The 18012-nt window shown below is 41.0% G+C and overlaps 1 protein-coding gene across 2 annotated transcripts; it reads right to left on the minus strand.

Moving 5' to 3' along the window:
• Nucleotides 1–665: 665 nt before the first annotated feature.
• nlgn3b (neuroligin 3b) lies at nt 666–16807 on the minus strand. 2 transcript variants are annotated; one of them, XM_063486784.1, is made up of 7 exons: nt 16427–16807; nt 12452–13122; nt 10809–10856; nt 9841–9990; nt 8782–8967; nt 5979–6768; nt 666–2779 (listed from the first exon to the last, which is right to left on the minus strand). In XM_063486784.1, the coding sequence occupies exons 2-7, from the start codon at nt 12930–12932 to the stop codon at nt 1981–1983; spliced, it is 2454 nt and encodes an 817-aa protein (XP_063342854.1). In that variant the 5' UTR covers nt 12933–13122; nt 16427–16807; the 3' UTR covers nt 666–1980. The 2 variants fall into 2 exon arrangements, with proteins under 2 accessions (XP_063342854.1, XP_063342855.1); XM_063486785.1 differs by lacking the exon at nt 10809–10856.
• Between the last annotated feature and the right edge of the window lie 1205 nt (nt 16808–18012).

Genomic DNA, 18012 nt, shown 5'->3' on the forward strand with positions numbered 1-18012 from the left:
ATCTAGAACACTCGGAAAAGATAACCAACATAGCATATATAAGCTACTGACCTAGTAATGCTTTAGAGAGGACAAATCAACATAGATAGTCTCACTTTAACCCCAAACCTTATCTAAACCTAAATTAACCTCACATCTTTTAAAATTACTTCACTGGAAATAATCGAGATTCCACTTATTCAGCATCACATTCAAACTATTTAACAATACTGGACTTTAAAATCCAAATTATAACTGAACTGGAGACATCTTTTTTTTGCAACTCATCAGAAAACACTTCAGCTGGAGAGTTAGGTGTGCTGAAATAGTGTCAGCTGATGCAGCATCCAGCTGCTAGCCTCAAGCAAAGAAGAGAAGCCAGTTACAGAGGTCTGTTGATCTCATTTCTTTATCCCCAGATTTTCAAATATCTTACATGAATTTTTTTTAGCGGCTTACCATGGTTTTAAAAAAAAAAAACCACTCCAGGAACAGTGTAACAGTGTAAATGCAGCACAGTTCCCCTGTAACTGCATCTCTAAGGCTAATCATGACCTAGATATTATACAGCTTAGGACTACCTTTCTTAACATATACGATTTATAGGATGTCATTATACCTGCTTTTTCCCTATAAATTGTGTTCAAATCCCAGATTCGGACAAGACTCATGTTTAGTTCCAAAAATCTTTTAATAGCCATCTCATTTAGATTACCAGTAAACAATTTTATAGGTTCAAAGAACTCAAATCGCAAAGCTTGAGGTCCATCATGTCCATTCAGTACAGAATGACCCCTGGGTTTAGCTTGACAAGGGCTCCAAACCACTTGGAGAGGGAGCAATATTCTGCAAGGTTCATAAAACTGCTTTTTAAATGTGAATAACTGAATTGGTATACATACAGTTACAATGTAATTACAGTCATCTCTCTGAAGACCTTACAGTAGGCTTTTCATAAACAAACGACAAATAAAATGTTGGTCTAAGTTTATTCTGTACAAACAAGCCAAGCCAAAAGAACCATGAGTTTGGTTAGAGTAGGAAAAACACATCTTAAGCAATTTTCTCTTTATAGTGAAGCAGAAGATCTATTGCTACGATGTACTAAGCAAAAATGGAAAAGCACATAAAACAATAATATAGCAAGGTTACTCAAATAGACTACAATAAATTACACAATATTACATATGCAAAACCCAATGGTTAATTTCAACCAGTGCCTAATTTACATTTTTGTACTGCAGCTGTCAGCCACACACTCGCACCACACTCTCACAAACCAAGCCACACTCACACTCACACACACACACACACACACACACACACACACACACACACACACACACACACGCACACACCCAGTGCTATAATTTGCACTACCAGATAGAAACATTTTGGGTAAATTGGACAGTTTTAACACATGTGACCAGTAAAACTTAAATCCATTGTTGGCATGACTCCACAGTAATTCCTCATGTAAGTGATGTGCTGTACAAGGCATTTTAAAGTAATTACAGTAAAAATACATTTTCATAATAAGCAATGTACCATGAGAAATATGTATAAAATAGCTTGATAATAGTAATAATAATACTGCTTTTATGCTTCTCCCAGATCTCATCTCTGTCCACCATGAGTTGTAATGTCACTTTGTTCCACGAGATCAAAATAGATATCACAGAGTAAGAAAAACTTCCCATACAAATCCAACTGTACAAACATTATACTAAGTTCTTGCTAGGTAAAGTTCCAAAAAAGCCAAAGTGGAAAATGAAATGCACTTTTTATTTTCGACTGCCTTTGAAAATGATTATTATAAAATGACTCTGCAGTTAGACTTCCTATTATGAGAAAGCAAAGGCAGGATGTTGGCGGTTGTACACCTTTGGAAAAAGACAGAACATACATATTAAATCCTATTTTACCTACACATCCTAAATACAGCTTTACATTTCCATTTTTCATCTATGTCACATTTCTCATCTCTTTCTGGCTGCCAGGTTATACCCTTGTGGTAGAGTGGGTGCTGGGCAGGCCTGCAGAGCTGTAGCCAGCGGGAAAGGTGCTGTATGGACTCATGTTGGAAAGGCCCATTAGGGAGTTGGGGATCATGGTGATGTTGTTGGGGGTCATCAGAGGGATGTCGTCAGGGGAGCGGCACTGACTGAGCGTATAGTCCAAACTGGGCGAGACGTGGAGAGGATTGTGAAGGGCCTCGCACTGGTTCCTTTGCTGGGATGACAAGGTCTCGTCTACTGTTGTGGTGTGGCTTGCATTATTGCCTTTGCTTTCACGCTGCGGACTAGGCTGCTGTGAAGTGTCCTGGCGGCTGCGCTTGTCCTTGCGGTAGTACAGAGCAGCAAAGGCCAGAACGTTGAGGAACAGCAGTGACGCCCCGACAGCAATAGTGACACTGAGCTCTGTGGAGTAATCTCTTGGGTTTGGCATGATCAGAGGACCCATCTCTCTCCCTCCTTCTCCGCTACTGTGGGCAGTGGATAAAGGGGGGCGTCCAGTGCCCCCAGACCTCTTGCCATTGGACTGGGTGGGATCCAGTGGTGTGACCTTGGTGGTGGTGGAGGAGTAATGGAACATGTCATGGAGGTTGTAGAGATGGGGCACCAGGTGTTTCCAGAAGGCTACTTTGGTTGCACGATAATGGTCACGGATACGAGGCTTCAGGCCAATGTGCAAGTACAGCTGGTCGTAGGGGTCATACTTGGACCAGGCTACCTCCTCAAAGCGGTTGGCCTTGGTGTGGATGAACTTGGTGTCCTGTGGCACTGGCTTGTTAGGATCCCTATGAAGACATCACAGGTAAATTTTAGCCTTGGAGGGAAATTAATTTCAATATATATGAACTTTTAGCACAATCCTCTTCAATCCTAATTCAATGAACATTAGATTTTTTAAATATGTGATTTGGCTTATATTTGCCCTAACATCATTGGGCAACACTACTGAAAAATATCTACATCACTACTGTTTTAATAACAGGAGGGAAGTGCAAAGTATTTGGTTGTTACAGTTACTGTTCTTAAACTTAAGTAGAATTTGCAGGAATTTCTACTTGGGTATTTTTTGGCATCTTTTTACTTTTACTCCCTACGTTTATCACAAATAACTCTCCTTTCTACTCCTTACATTTTTAAACAGGCTCATTACTTAAATTTTTACTTTAGCCATTTGAGGGGAGTTATTATATGCTGTCACTGAGCACCCTCAAACATCAGGCTGAATCTAAATGGAGGGAACAAAAAACATACAAGACAACCCCACTGGTGTGTCAATCACCGGCGCTAACTATACACAAAGAGATGAAAGAATTAAAAAAAAATAAAATACAAATGTATGCCTCATTTAGCGCTGTATTCAGGGGTTTAAGTAGACTAGAATGATCTGGAATGATGTTTTTGGTGAAGGTGTCTATAAGTTGTGACTGCTAGAGCTACAGAAAAGAAGTGAACATAAAGGAAGAAATGTTTTGTTAACTAGCAGGTAATTTTAAATTCAATATTTCTAAGAGTTTAACAAATATCAGCAAACAAAGTGTTTCTGTGCAGTTTTCCACACAACTACTAGCTAAAAGTATAGTTGTTGTTTTTGTTCCTCAGAGAGAGCAAAGAAAGTGAGATAACTTCACTTAGAAATGGAGAAAGATATAAGAAAAAGGACGGGTTTATTTTTAGGGTTATTATTGATTATTTTTAAGGGTAAGGTCTGTTCGTTAAGATTTGAAATTGATGCTTATACGTAACATTCAAATTTCTTTTATACTAATATTTCGCTATTAAAAGGTTAGATAAAAGGTTGCAATTTCGTGAAGGGCATGCAGGTTTGCAGTAGTGTAGTGAAGTTTATAGTGTTGTACTATGTTGGACTGGTGCATGAGCGGCTGTGGTGTTCATGGTCAATGTAAGATTACATCAGTAGATTGAAGGTGATCGTGCTGTTTAGATTCACTCAATGAATTCTACCTTTATACTAGCTGTATACTGTCTAGGCTTTGGAAATCAGTTTATGCAAAACCATCTGCCTATATCTTGTTGAATTCAGAGCAGCTACACAGGTCAGCTGATCAGAGAATGTATACAAAAAAATGGAGCTCACAACAGAAATTATTCTATCTTAGTTCTAAGTGATTATTTCCCCATACCGCACCACCACAATTTTAGGGTTCACACACGTGCCAAATCTCACTGTCTATACACATTTTCCTGTTTAGCCGTTGAGGCAAAGTCTGCAGTTGAAGGCAAACGCAAACAGAGCTGGTTTTATTTATTCCCTTTGTTCGTCCTCTGCTTCTGTTCTGCATAACAGATATTCAAGCCGAGTGCATTCATTAGAATTACAATTTAAGTTGAAATAGACTTTCTATTCCTATGTATTAATATTATTTTATTATGCTATTAATATAACATGAGATTCAGTTAGTTTGGTAAAACTTTGAGTACATTTCACAGCCTGTACTTTTTCACTTTTACTTGATTAAAGAAGTTGAATTGGTACTCTTGGTGCTTTTACAAGATTTTTTTTTTTTTTTAACAAAACATCTTTTCTTGTACTTAAAAAAGTCTGGTAAAATTGTCCCCTCTGGTGAAAATGACATTAACCTCATTGCTCAGGCCCACAAGTCAAGTCCACAAATGTTGCCCTTCCAAATATATAAGGAAAGATAGCTTTTCCAATGAAATGCAATACAGAAAGAGGAGAGAAACCTTACCAATATATAAGCAAAACAACAGGTCAACACAATGTAATATCACAAACTCTCCTCAAGAGCTCAGCATCCCCTAATCCCCTACACACTGAAACAGCAGCCTATAGTGACCAGCGCTGCATATCTGCCAACCACTAGGGCCATCACCCACAAAGATTCATTGCAGTTGTGCATTCAAAATGAAGGAAGACTCTGGCATGCAGCAGGGGAGCCCTCCACCACAACTCACTTAGATGTCTTTTATCTTCAAACACACTTAGTAAATCTTTGCCTTGGTATGATGAATTGAAAAACAAAGCTGTCAGAAAGAAAGGTGCAGAGCTCCACTCCAACTCCACATCCAACTGGAAGCCTTTCAGTTAGTGCAATTTGATCTTTGCTTGTTTTGGGCAAAATAAACTCACAATCGCTGAAAATTGAAGACAGATATATAGATGAATATGCTGCATTTTTTTGCCTCCTTGTAAAATCGATTAAAAAAAAAGCTAATCTGCCAGAAGGAAAGACAGATCCTGAGTGAAAAATAAGAGTTCGTCTCTAAACACTTATTTATTACCAGCATTTATCTGTAATACAAGTCGATGTATTTCTGTAGTGACAAAGTGAGTCACTCCTATCAAAAAACACAACTCACTAAAGCTGGCCTTAAATTTATAGAGCACATCTAAACTGTGTCTTCAAACTTTCTCTTCAATGTAACCTTTTTGTTAAACACCAATGAACTGCTTTAAACATTTATGCGAATGAAGCCGTAAATTTTATTAGCCCTTACCTTTAGGACAGCTGCCCAAAGTGATGAAACTGTGTTATGTGCATTACACCAGGTTTTAGAGATAGCTAAACAAGACTTTGACTGTTTAAAAAAAGAGACTAAATAGATGCACTCAGTTTTGTCAGCTGATATGACTGTGCTGGACTGATGTCTGATTTTTTTAGGATTTGGCATTATGTATGCAGGGAAGCAATTAAGTTCACAGGTATGGGGTGCAGAGTTAAACTGTTTTTAAAATATTTTTAATGAGGTCAAACCAGTTGCAGCAAAGGCAAGAAGACCTATTGCACAATAAGTTGTCTAAATTAAAATCTTTTTAATGTCAGGAATTGATGCAAAGCAATAAAAACTAAAGCACAATTTGGGGACAGTTATGTTATTTCACAATCATTTCTAAGCCAAGACAATGAAATTAGATAGTGAATGGCAATTTAATGCATTTCAACGAATGTGTAAATGAGTCACATTCTTATTACTTTACTTTTTGCTGAATCCACTGTTACTCACCCACTTTTCGCAAAGTTGGTCCAATAAGTCATAACCACAGCGCTGAGCATGATATCGTTCCTGGAGAAATTACAGGGGAACAGATCAGTTGGGCCCACCATGGGGATGCCAAATACATAAGGCACCTCATCTCCATGCGCTGAGTCTGACCACACTGGCTTCATAAGGCTCTGGCAGTGGTGGTAGAAGGCGTAGAAGTAGGTGGGCGAGCCGTAGCGGGCGTGTAGGTCAGCCGTTACCACAGACGGCTCCACCCACTGGTGGTCAGTGAAGAGGGCCACCAGGGTCTTCCTCCTAGTCTCTGGGTTGTCCTTGTCAGCCCAGTCTGTGTACATGAATTTGATTGTCTCCCTCAGTGTGTCCTTCCCTTCTGGGTAGCCATACAAACTGTCCACAAAGTCGGACACAGCAAAGTCAAAGTCGCTGCCAGACACACCATCTTCCAGGTCCATCACATTCTCCACAAAGCGCAGGCCCTCTCCCTGATTAACACCCAGCATTATATCATAGTTAAGGAACTCGCCCTGCTCCATCAGGATCTCTGGGTCATCTGGGATGACATCACCATCGATGACAGGGCCAAAAGCCACGCGGTAACGGGCAGCCTGGATGTCTTGCTCAACCAGCTCTTTAGCACTTTTCTTCTGCAGGCAGGACACCATGTCTACTGTGTCCAACACATTGCAGCCAACCCTCTCAGCAAGCATGCGAGTGTACTTGACTGGCTGGTAGTTTACAGCCCAGCTGGACAGCGCTGAACCACTCTGGATGATGGCTCTGTGGAACAGACCTTGGGAGACAAAATTCAGAACAAAAACACACAGGACAAAGGCACAGAGAACATAGGTTAACCAGCAAAATCATATTTATTAACAGCATTCCTGACTGCCAGGAGCAAATACATGATTCACGTTGCATTAATTGGTATTCATAACTAAATCTGAGGCTGGCTGCCTGTTGCTTCTTGTGGCAACAAGATGAAACAAGGCCACATGTGATGTACTTTGATTATTAATCAGGAAGATTAGAAATACAAAGAATGATAAGGCCGGCGAGTTGAGCAGATGAGACGCCGCTAAGTAAAGCAGCGGGTAGAAGAAATAAATTAGTAAAGAGGAATGTTGCTTCTTCTTCTGAGAATAAGAAAAACGCCAAAAAGAAAATCCATTCTTTTCTCGGCTGATTTCTAATTTGTCTCATGTGGCGTCTTCTCTATATGCAGATGACAGGGAATGCACATCAAACCAATTTCAACTGGGCTCAATTTTCAGTGAGGAGGTTCCAGTTTTCCTTACACTGGTTATGCACAGAGCTACTGTAATTGCAGCAACGTTATTGGCGTCCTGCTAACAAGCTGCTTAGCATACACGTAGCTTGCTGGTGCCAACTCTGTGGTGCAGGGGTGTGTGTGCAGAGAGCTGAATATGCAGTTACCCTGATCCTTCAGTGTTGATACAGTAAACACGCTGCTCTGTTGAATTGTTTATATGCAGTGCGTCACCTCTGTCTCTAGGGATTTTGTTTCTAGCACCTAAAAATGACAAGTGATATGTATCAACTCAGAAATACTCTGCTGGGGTTAAGGAAGAGCGTTCGCTGGAAAAGGAGTGCAGGGGCAGTGTCACTTTCTCCTTCCTTTGCTGTCATTTATTTCAATTTTTTAGGGCAGCAGCTAGCTAGTCTACTTCAAAGACAGCCGGAGGTCTTTGTGCATTTGCTGCAGCCGAGCTAGGACATCCAATACAAACCTCACAAAGGACGGCTCCCACAGTCTCCCTGTCCTCGCATAGATGAAAACACACAATTTCTGTCCTTCTCGTGATTTTGTCCAGCATCAATGGGAGAACCAGGGCAATAATACAGCAAAGATAAGATGTTCAATTCCCAGCAGGCCACCCATATTGAAATACACATCTTTGATTCTTGCAAGGAGCTTTGGATGACTGTAAATCAAACAGCATGTTTTATTGTTACCTAGTTTTCTTTTTACCGAGTGTCAGAAGATTCCTGTAGGTAATGTATATCCTTTACAGAGGAATTTCAATTAAAATCAAAGTGCCTTACATTGTTCAAAATATATGAAATAATTTGGTTTAAAGTATGTTTTTAGTTACAACACTAATGCAGCAGTTGTGTGTGTGTGTGTGTGTGTGTGTGTGTGTGAGTGAGAGAGAGAGAGAGAGAGAGCGAGAGCCATGGAGGAGGGGTTTATCAGTTTTTAATGAGAATATCTTAAGAATTCGGACTGCTTCATTCTCATGCCAACCTTGTCTTTGGTAAACAATGTCTTCGCTCAAGGTTTTGCAATGACGGACGACAAACACACAACATCGTTGGTATTTTTAAATCATTTTCGGACACTGCAGGTAGGCACACAAGGATAAACAAACATGACGCCGAGAGACTGAAATATAAATGAGTTGGAATGGTAAAAACTGATGGTCACAGGTGAACTCGAAGACATGCTGAAAACTTTATAATGCGAGTAGGCTTCTTTAAGAGCTTCACTTTTTAAGAGGCAGAGCTTTTAGCCTGATTAGATTGAGTAGAGGGGAACAAAAGCAATCACTTACTTAACGAATACCCCCTTTACCCTACTCCCATATCATAACACTTCATCTCCCTGCCAGAGCATTTGGAGCTTCATTTGGAGAACAAAACTCTAAAACTGCCCCCTGCCAAAACCTCAGGTTCATTGATATACTGGTGCTGAATTTTTGCATTAGTTATAACCCAAACAGCAGGGATTAACAGCACATCAAAGTGAGAGACAACTTCAAAAACAGTGATTGCAGATTCCTACCCTCTGAGTGGTGGGATAGAGTCAGCAAACTGACGCAGGAAGCACCAATTCCAGATCCAAAAACCGTGATGCGACTGGGGTCTCCTCCAAAGTAACCAATATTTTTACTTATCCAGCGTAGGGCTTGAATCTGGTCCAGGAGTCCGTAGTTTCCTTTTGCTGCCTGGTCACCGGTACTGAGGAAGCCTGGTGTATACAGAGAGACAACAGAGCCAGTGATGAAGGAGAGCTCGACCAAATATGTCACAGCTTTGATCTAAAGCTGTAGCCCAGCGGGGAGTCTGAATGAACTGACACCATTCCCCCTCAGGTGTAAATATGCCTTTGCTCTCTCCCACAGCGTTCCACTACCTTAGCCGACTCCTTGTAATAGTCTTCCAAGCAGCAGCGCCCCTTACCAAGCAATCGAGGCTCCGCTGCTCGTGAAATTTCAATGCTCTCCTCATAAGAGTGACTTCATAACGTTTAATGTAATGTAAATAAACCTTTTATTTCCAGAAATAAATGTCATAAAACTACAGTGAGGTCACCGTTGCTCTTACACTTGCTCTTGTTACTGATCCGCTTGTCAAGTCTCATCCAAACACCTTACTGTTTTGAATGTTAAACACAGGGTGGAGGGTGTGGGGGGGCTCTCGACCTTGTAAATGCCTGCGAATGGCGCAACCCTCCGTAGCGTATTTAAATTGTTTTACTTCGAAGAAAGGCTGATAATCTTGTACAGATTAGATAAATCCATCTAAAAGAAGATAAATTGTGTTTTCAGTGGGTATAAAACAGATTGTGTGAAACAAGGACATGGCATGATAAGTGTTTGCATAGCTTTTCCTCTGAAGACAACATTTGTATGCAGATCAAGCTACACTATGCTACCCAGATCTCAGGAAGCTATATTTCCTTGTACAGCTTTCCACTATAGTTTTCTCTCATGTCTGTACTACATTTTATACGGTAATGGCAGCAGCACAGTTGATGCTAATGACAGCGGTGACAGTTTATTCTCCCAAGTTCAAGCAGGACTAAATGTGTTGTTTGAAATGCCGTTAAAATGTACCCCACCTAGTATTCCAATTCTGTAGTTGAGCGTGACGACGACAACATTTCCATAACTGGCCAAAACGCTGCCGTCCATCATGTTGCCGGTGCCCTCCATGTAGGAGCCTCCATGGATGTAGACCATCACGGGCCGCGCTTCGGAGTCCCTTATATCTGCAACATCGACGCACACATACACACACACACAGATGCTAGGCAAACACCTGCAGAGGTGGGGGTGGAACAGCAGTGAAATGTAGACTTAAAGGAGAACTTTTACTAAAACTTTATGCCCCAACCACTTCAGTATGAGGTATGGGAAAAGACTGCTTAGAAAATGTGCTCAGAAGCAAGCTAGGGTGGGAGGCCTGTGGTCTGGAAGCTGTAATGACAAATGGCAAATATGCTCCGACACGTGTGTATGAATAATAAATAATTAACCACAGTTTCTATAGTGCATGTGAGGTGCTGGAGCAAGCATTATGTATAACATGCATGCGTAAGCAGTATTAAAAACCCACAAATTTGAGACTGTCTATGTTTAGACCTAATTTTATAGATATGAAGTGGAAGGTGTCACACTACTCTGAGCTCTTTCTATTTACTAGTATGAGCTAAGAAGGAAACAGTTCTCTGTTTTCGCTATGAACAGAAAATCTATATTTCATGTTTTGGGGCCAATTTATTATATTGACGAATGACTGTCTTTACAAAGGACTATAAGACAGATAAGTAATAATGCAATCTCTGGATCAATGTGCATGAAAATAGAGATATAGCACTTACTGAAAGGATTGCAACTGTGTTCAGTACAAGACCGAGATGCACTAACAGGAAACTTATGTAATCATAAACCGGATAACATTTTTCTTATTCCTCTTCAAATAAAAAGAAACCCCCGCAGTTCTTTAGGAAAGTCAAAACAAAGGAGTGTAAGATCTTCATGAAACTAAAAGAATCCATGCATCAAGACTTTGAGCTCTTAAAAATACCTTCAGATATATGTATCTCAGCCGCCCCTTTTTTCTTGTGTTGGCTCCCTGGGATTCACATAAGAAAAAAAAAAAAAAAAAAGAAGTACAGAATTCAAAATAGCATGGTTGACTGTGCCTCTTAAATAATATACTGTCGGTCCAGACTTTCCTCGGTACAAAAAAGGTAGATGAAGTTAGGTATAATGTTAGTGTTAAGACGCTAACATTATGACACAAAATGATTACTGTTTATAATTCAGGTTTTAACAAATTGGTATTACCCGTTAAATCTTTTGTAAGTACGCACACATGCACATACACATGCTGTTGCCTTTGAACGCTTCAGTAACTGTGACAGCGAAGGATGCACGTATCTTGGTTCATCCTTCTCTCTATATTTAGACAAAGTGTCACGTTGATTCTTTGCAAAGGGAGTGGAATATAAGGTATATAGTGTTTTGGTGAATAGTGATAAAACTGTGAATAGTGCAATATTCAGAAACAGCCTGTGTAATGTGACAGGACGAGACAGACCACTGGAGGTAAGTGAAAAAGGGGTTTCACATCAGTGAAACAAGTAATAAAGTCAGAGCGTGCCCCAGGTGCATTTTAAATAAACAATGAACAAGTCTGAAGAGAGAAAAATGTATAGAAGAAAAGGGCAATGTTACTCTGAAATAATGTGTTATTTAACCTGTTTGTGGCCAGATGAGTAGGCCTGTTGGAGGAACTCATTCGAGGGGCTGTGGGGTTGCACCATTTTGGACTGCTACCTCTCAAGGAGGCTGTTTATCTGTTGTTGCTATGCTACCAGAGAAAAGCCAGTCAAAGTGTGGCATCTTACAAGTTGAACACGGCTAAACTTTCAGGGCTAAACTTTATGACAAATACTCTGGAGGGAAGCAATACACTGTAAGAAACCAAAACCTAATTTAAGTAACCTGAATTAAAGAACTCTGTTTGTCAACATTTGATTTAGGGAACACGTAGCATTACTGTGGTGTTACACTGTGCTGCTAATTTGCAGATTCACTCAGAATGTTTCCTCGCTGGTTCATTTCACACTTCTATTAGTTAGAAGAATAGGAGGGGATTCAGCATGCGATAGACGGTTGACTCCTGTACCTCACTAATTAGCCCCCAGCAGACATGCTGTCGGAGCAAAGCAGTGATTCGGTAATTTTAAAGAAGTTTCAGAAAACATGGAAAGCTAGCACTTTTACTTTTACTAGCACTGCTGTAATTTCCACTGGTGCTGTAGGCTCGTTATTTTAAAAAATACCAAAAATCTCATTTAGTTAAAGGGGGGACCAGTGCTTGAACAACACCTTGGCTCTGAAGTACTTCACTCGATATCTGTTGCTGGGAGCACATGCACATGCCTCAGTCTGTCTATCTTTAGGTATGTAGAGGATCAATTAAGTGGCATCAGGGAAAACTCTTTAGTTGCCTACCAAATCATTACCCACTAATGTGACAGCAACATGTCAGACAATGATGACATTGCACTGGGCAGTAAATCAGCCCTTGCTGGCAGCAGTGGCATGGATATTGGTTACACGCATGCTTTATGATGATCACAGCACAACATCAGGGCCACGATAAACAGTGATCAATGGACGTGGAACGCCATCGCTGTCCTTTTTACCACACCAACTCACCATCATCTGTTGGAGCGTAGATGTTTAGATACAGGCAGTCCTCGCTCTGATCCTGAATGTATGTGGCCACTGTGTCCAGGTTATAGGTGAACCATATTGGCATCATAATCTCTGGCACAGTGTTGTGGATGTTCTGAGGGCAGACGGGCATGAAGTGGGTAGCGTTCTTGATACCTGACCAGGAGGAGGGCTGATCAGGGGGCATGAAACGCTTCTCGCCCAGAGGTGGGGCAGCATAGGGGACCCCGAGATACTGATCTACTGGCCTGAGGACCTCACTGGGCACAGGAACCCTGAGGCCGCGCAGTTTCCCATACTGGGTGGTCACAGTTGGGTAGAATTTCTGGCTCGTTGCCCTGGTCAGTGACCAGCAGGAACATAATATCCACAAAAGAAGAGCACAATGGGTGATGGTTACAGTCCCTTGCCGATGTAGCAGGTGTGCAGGCAACAGATGGTCTCTAAATGTAGCCAGCCACATGGTCTGGGCAAGATGGTGCCCTTGCACAACACAAATGCACACTTTAGTGTCTATTCAGTCCCTCTGCACTGACCCTGTCAACCAGACATCACTCACTGCGCCTTTAGATCTGACAGTTATAAAATCCGAAAACACCTCAACCAGGTATCGAGCGCCCCCACTTCCAGCTTTCATTGCAGGTAACACAGATCTGAAAACGAGAGGATTTGACAGATTAGACCAGAAAAACATGAAAATGTGTGAAAAGAGTAAAAAAACAAAAAATATCCACATAAATGATATTTTTAATAAAAGCATTACCTTCCTCCAGTTTAGCGCTAAACACGCACACTGGCTTGATAATAACCTTTTTATGCTTGCTCATGCACAAATCACTGAATACTGATCTTTGTGTATCAGTGGAGGAGGCGATAGGGAAAATCTGAAAAACCCATCTGCTGTGATGTTGGAGTGACGCTGCGAAACCATCTCTAGCTAAAAGGTGTTAAGAACTCAATTTCTTATGTAAAAGCAACACAGAGCAGAAGAGACGAATCTTTGATAAGTACCAAAGCAAGATTAAAAAACGGCGCGCTCACGGAGAATAAATATGACTCGACTGGAATGTTTCAGTGTTTAATTTATTTCAAAACCCCCAAATCATAAGTGCAGTCTTTTTCTTTTCTTTTTTTCTTTTTCTTTTTAGTCTTTCAGTGCATCTAAGCAGTACTGTCAGCTGTTGACATGATGCATAATGGAAGTGATGAACATTCGCAGAACAAACATGCCTGATGGGACCCAACCCTCTCCACAGGGTGGAGTATTTGGAAAAGCCTTTATGTCTGTAACTGCTCTGCACTTTTTGCTTCCACTACTTTCAGGTGTCATAAATGGTAAGTCAGTGAATGGAGAGTTCAAGGCAGGATGATTTATTTTAGCTTTTGGTTTTTTACTGCCTTTTCTAGTTTTTAACCACTACAGTTTTCATTTCCTAGAAGAACTGCATAACAGCAAAGCGCAAAACAATGGAAGCTGCAAAATGAATTCCTTGATTTTTGACCTGTTAGTCCTTCAAGTAACCGACCACATATTAACACATATTAGTCTATCTCCTACCTCACTGCAAATGCAATCACCAGGTACCTAATAATAAGTAGTTACTGATTTATTGGTGTGTAAGCGTCACACACAGTCACCCCAACCACATGTGTGCACAGTGGTAAAATCAAATGTAACCTTACCCCATGTAGACCTATAGAGAATAAAATGCATAGTTTCTCATCCAATTAACAATGCTCTAATACAAAATTCATCCCATCTTAGTCCTTATGGTCTAGGACAGCAGTAGGCGTGATGTGCTTAACATCAGGTTCACACTGGCATGTCAATAGGCAAAGCAAAAGCAAGCTTGTTAACCTATTTAGATTATTGATAAGCACTTCACTGAGGTTTGTCAAAGCCTGCTGCTAAACAGCTCCATTTTTAACCCGATGAACCTAACTAATAAGAAAGGGAGCAGTTTCTTCCCACTATTATAAACACTAATTAACTATAGCCGTGGCGCACCAGTTTTCCTCATTCTCTGCAACATTTTGTTTACACTGGCAGGGACACAAACACAAACAGAGGCAGCTCGTCCTTTTCTTTTGCAGGTGCTGTGCATCAACCGATATGAACATCATTACATTATTCCCATTTCCAAGCAATGAGACAATTCAGATACATTTTTACTCTCACACTAGCACCGAGGTTCATTTGAGAAATATTGTAGATCTGTGCCTGGGGCCAGCTTTGTCTGTATTAATTAACAGTTATGAATGTTCCACCAAAAGCCAAAAAGGACAAGACTTGTTCTATCCCCTATCTTTTATACGACAATGATGTACAGCTCCCACGACATTTAAATGGGAAAGATAAAGAACCAGATTTTTTTTCTTTCTTTTTTTTCTTCTGTATATCAGGGCACATCTCCTGGTTTGAAAGTGACACAGATAATAAATCATTTGGATCCATTTAGAGGTGAAAAAGCCTTCTCTCTCTTCACAAAACCTGCTGTGAAATCATTATCCATTATGAAATTAGCGGTAACATGCTGTACAGCGGGAATCACTAGTCAGACTTGGTTAGTTGTCTCTGGTTTAAGAAGCAGCCAAAAAAAAGGCACTGCTGGAGCTGCTGGAGATCGAGGAGATAATATGTAGACTTAAAATGAGAGGCATTACCTTTCTCATCACACATTTGCAGTGTTGCTTTCAACCCATCGGTACGTTTTTCTCCATCTGACATCAAATCAGAGTCCTAATTTAAGTGTCGGAGCAAAGCTGAGGTGGTTTCTTTTGGGGCTGTACCTCATATAAAATACTTATTTTGTTTCACTGACGTCACTGCAGACAGTCAAAGCGCCTGCATACTGCTTTCCCAACTTCTTCTGGTGTGCGATGGGACAGATGTGGATAAAAGCTTTATAGCTTACACCAAATGGGCCATGTAATAAAATTGAGCTATCACTCAGTCAAGTATGATACACCGCAAGTTATTTAGCAATTTAGACTGGCAACATGCCCAGAACCCAGTAACTAAGTTATATTTAAAAAAAAAAGAAAGAAAGAAAGAAAAAAAGAAACCGTTTTACAACCATAATGTTTTACTCTAACGGGCTTGTTTGCACTATGCACACACACATGTGGGTGCGCCACAGAGGTGGTTTAAGTGAATACCTAGCTTCCCTGAGGCCAAAATACTTCAATTCCCATTTGACTGACTTGATCCTAGTTACAAACCTATTAGAATGATTGCTGTAATCATGTTCCACTCCCACCATTACTATCTCTACACCTACATCATTGACAGGCACACAAATCAACTCCAATTCACCACTAATAAAAAAATCTCAACAACATCTTATCGACTGGATCCTGGTAGCCCGGGGCCCCCCCTGACATGAAAAGATTGGAGAAGGAGCCTGTGTCAGACAACAGTGGGCTACCGAGCTCCCAATGCCCTTGTAATTCGACTGGTGTGGATCAAACCCGTTTTAGTGGATTTCCCAAATCCCCCTAATTTTGCAAGGCAATAAAGAGGAGCAGGGATTGGTGTAGGGGGAAAAAATATCCTCCGCGAAAGGTGTAGGTAGCACTCAAACATAATGATCACTGCTTTATAAATTAATGCAAGGATGCAGACCCAGAGAGAAAACCAAGCCACAGCCCACGTAGCATCGACAAACTGCTGTAGTGTGTGTGTGTGTGTGTGTGTGTGTGTGTGTGTGTGCGCGCGCGCGCCTCACGTTGTGACTGGGAAGCTTGTTTAATCTAGGTCTAGGACGGTGTAATATTGGATAAAATGGGGAAAATAAAACACCGAGCACAGAAAAGAGCCACTGTGGTAAATCGCTAAGCAATCGCTTTAAAGAACACAGTCAACCCAGATGTCAGTGATCAATCTGAACAAAGATTCATCTCATGGAGAGAAGAAAAAAGGCATTAAAAAATATCAGAATCATTAGGTTAACTCACCTGCTTATTCACAAGCTAAGACGCGCTCCATCTCGAGATTTCCTCCATACTATGCCCGTCAGTTACATAAAACAATATGTTTCGTGCGTGTGTGTGAGTGTGAGTGGAATATTTCTCCGGTTTCGGTATCAAACGCGCAGATCTTCACTCTTATCTCCTGCTTCGCACAGTCTGTGTGCTTTGCGCATTCACGACGCCAAGGTCAGGAGCGCCAACGGTTTTAATGGAGCGCCCACCATAGAGATCTCTCTACGGCGCCCACTGCCAGCGCGTTACTAGGCAACCACCGGGATACGCCGGTGCATTAAATTCACCATCCAAAAAACCCGACTGAATCCCAATTTAGAAACCATTAACTAAGCACCTTAACCTCGGACTGCACTCATGGGCGCACACGTTTCGTGCAGAGGTAAAACCCATCTACGACTGACCACATCAAAAAGTAAAGTGAGCAGGCCTGCACGGACAGAGAGAGAGAGAGAGAGAGAGAGAGAGAGAGAGAGAGATCACAGACACATTTGCATTGGCAAAAGCCTTTTTAGCAAATTGTGAAAACAACGGCAAAATAGAAAATGTTGCAAACCACCCTCCAGTGTTATCCCATGCTTTGCAGCACATGTTAGACCTGATCACCCCCTCGTAGCAGAGTCATTAAAAAAATCTTATTCGTACTAGATCTACACTTTTTAAACAATCAGACTGAATATGCAAAAAACAAACAAACAAACAAAAAACTAGTTAAATGCTGTGAGTCAAAATGACCACAGGTGCTAGGAAACCAGTCTATGACAGGTAAGGGGGAAAAATATATCTTCCAAAAAAAATCAGATCATTCCAGTAATTGTTTTTTGTTTTTCTCTAGCTTGCTGACTTTCTGTTTAAGCACCTGTATGTGGGGAATTGGGCTTATGCTTTTGTTGCATTCAGTGGTTAAACTAAATCTAAAAATATGAACATCACACTGGAATCTGTCCCAACGATACAGATGAGTTATGAGACAAAGTCTGGGCAGTTGCTGACAGGGCAGACATATTCCCCCACATATCCTTTTTTTTAATTTTAATAATGCCCAGTGGTCACAGCTATGATGCACAGCTGAGGGATCATTTCTAGACTTCTTGGAGAGAGATAAGCACCCTTCAAGCTGGGTTACAAATGAAAGCTTTTTACAGAAATGAAAATATTTTGCATATATGTTGGCTCCCATGCAGGGAACAATCCCTGTTTATTGCAATGAGTTTCAAACGCATCTGACCACATGAGCAGAATACTATTGGTTATCAAAGGACAAAAACATTGTAAATCTAACAGTCACCATTTATTCAATGTTAGCGTTATTTGTCTAACTCAGTCAAAAAAAGCCAGAAATAAATCTACCAGGTCATTTCTTAGTGACCTCTCTAGCCTGAAGTCTTAATCCTTCAGCTGGCCTGATAGACCCACATCTTCTTTTTAATCAGTGTTGCCTGACCCTGTGGTTCCAGGTCTGGGTCACACACTCACCTGTGAGCTCCTGTGTAAGATTTGTAAGGCTGCCAGATGGGTTAGGAATGGTCCTGCTTAAGTTGCTTTCAGAAAAGGCAGAG

The sequence above is a fragment of the Pelmatolapia mariae genome, linkage group LG10_11, assembly GCF_036321145.2.
Source record: "Pelmatolapia mariae isolate MD_Pm_ZW linkage group LG10_11, Pm_UMD_F_2, whole genome shotgun sequence".
Classification (NCBI taxonomy): Eukaryota; Metazoa; Chordata; class Actinopteri; order Cichliformes; family Cichlidae; genus Pelmatolapia; species Pelmatolapia mariae.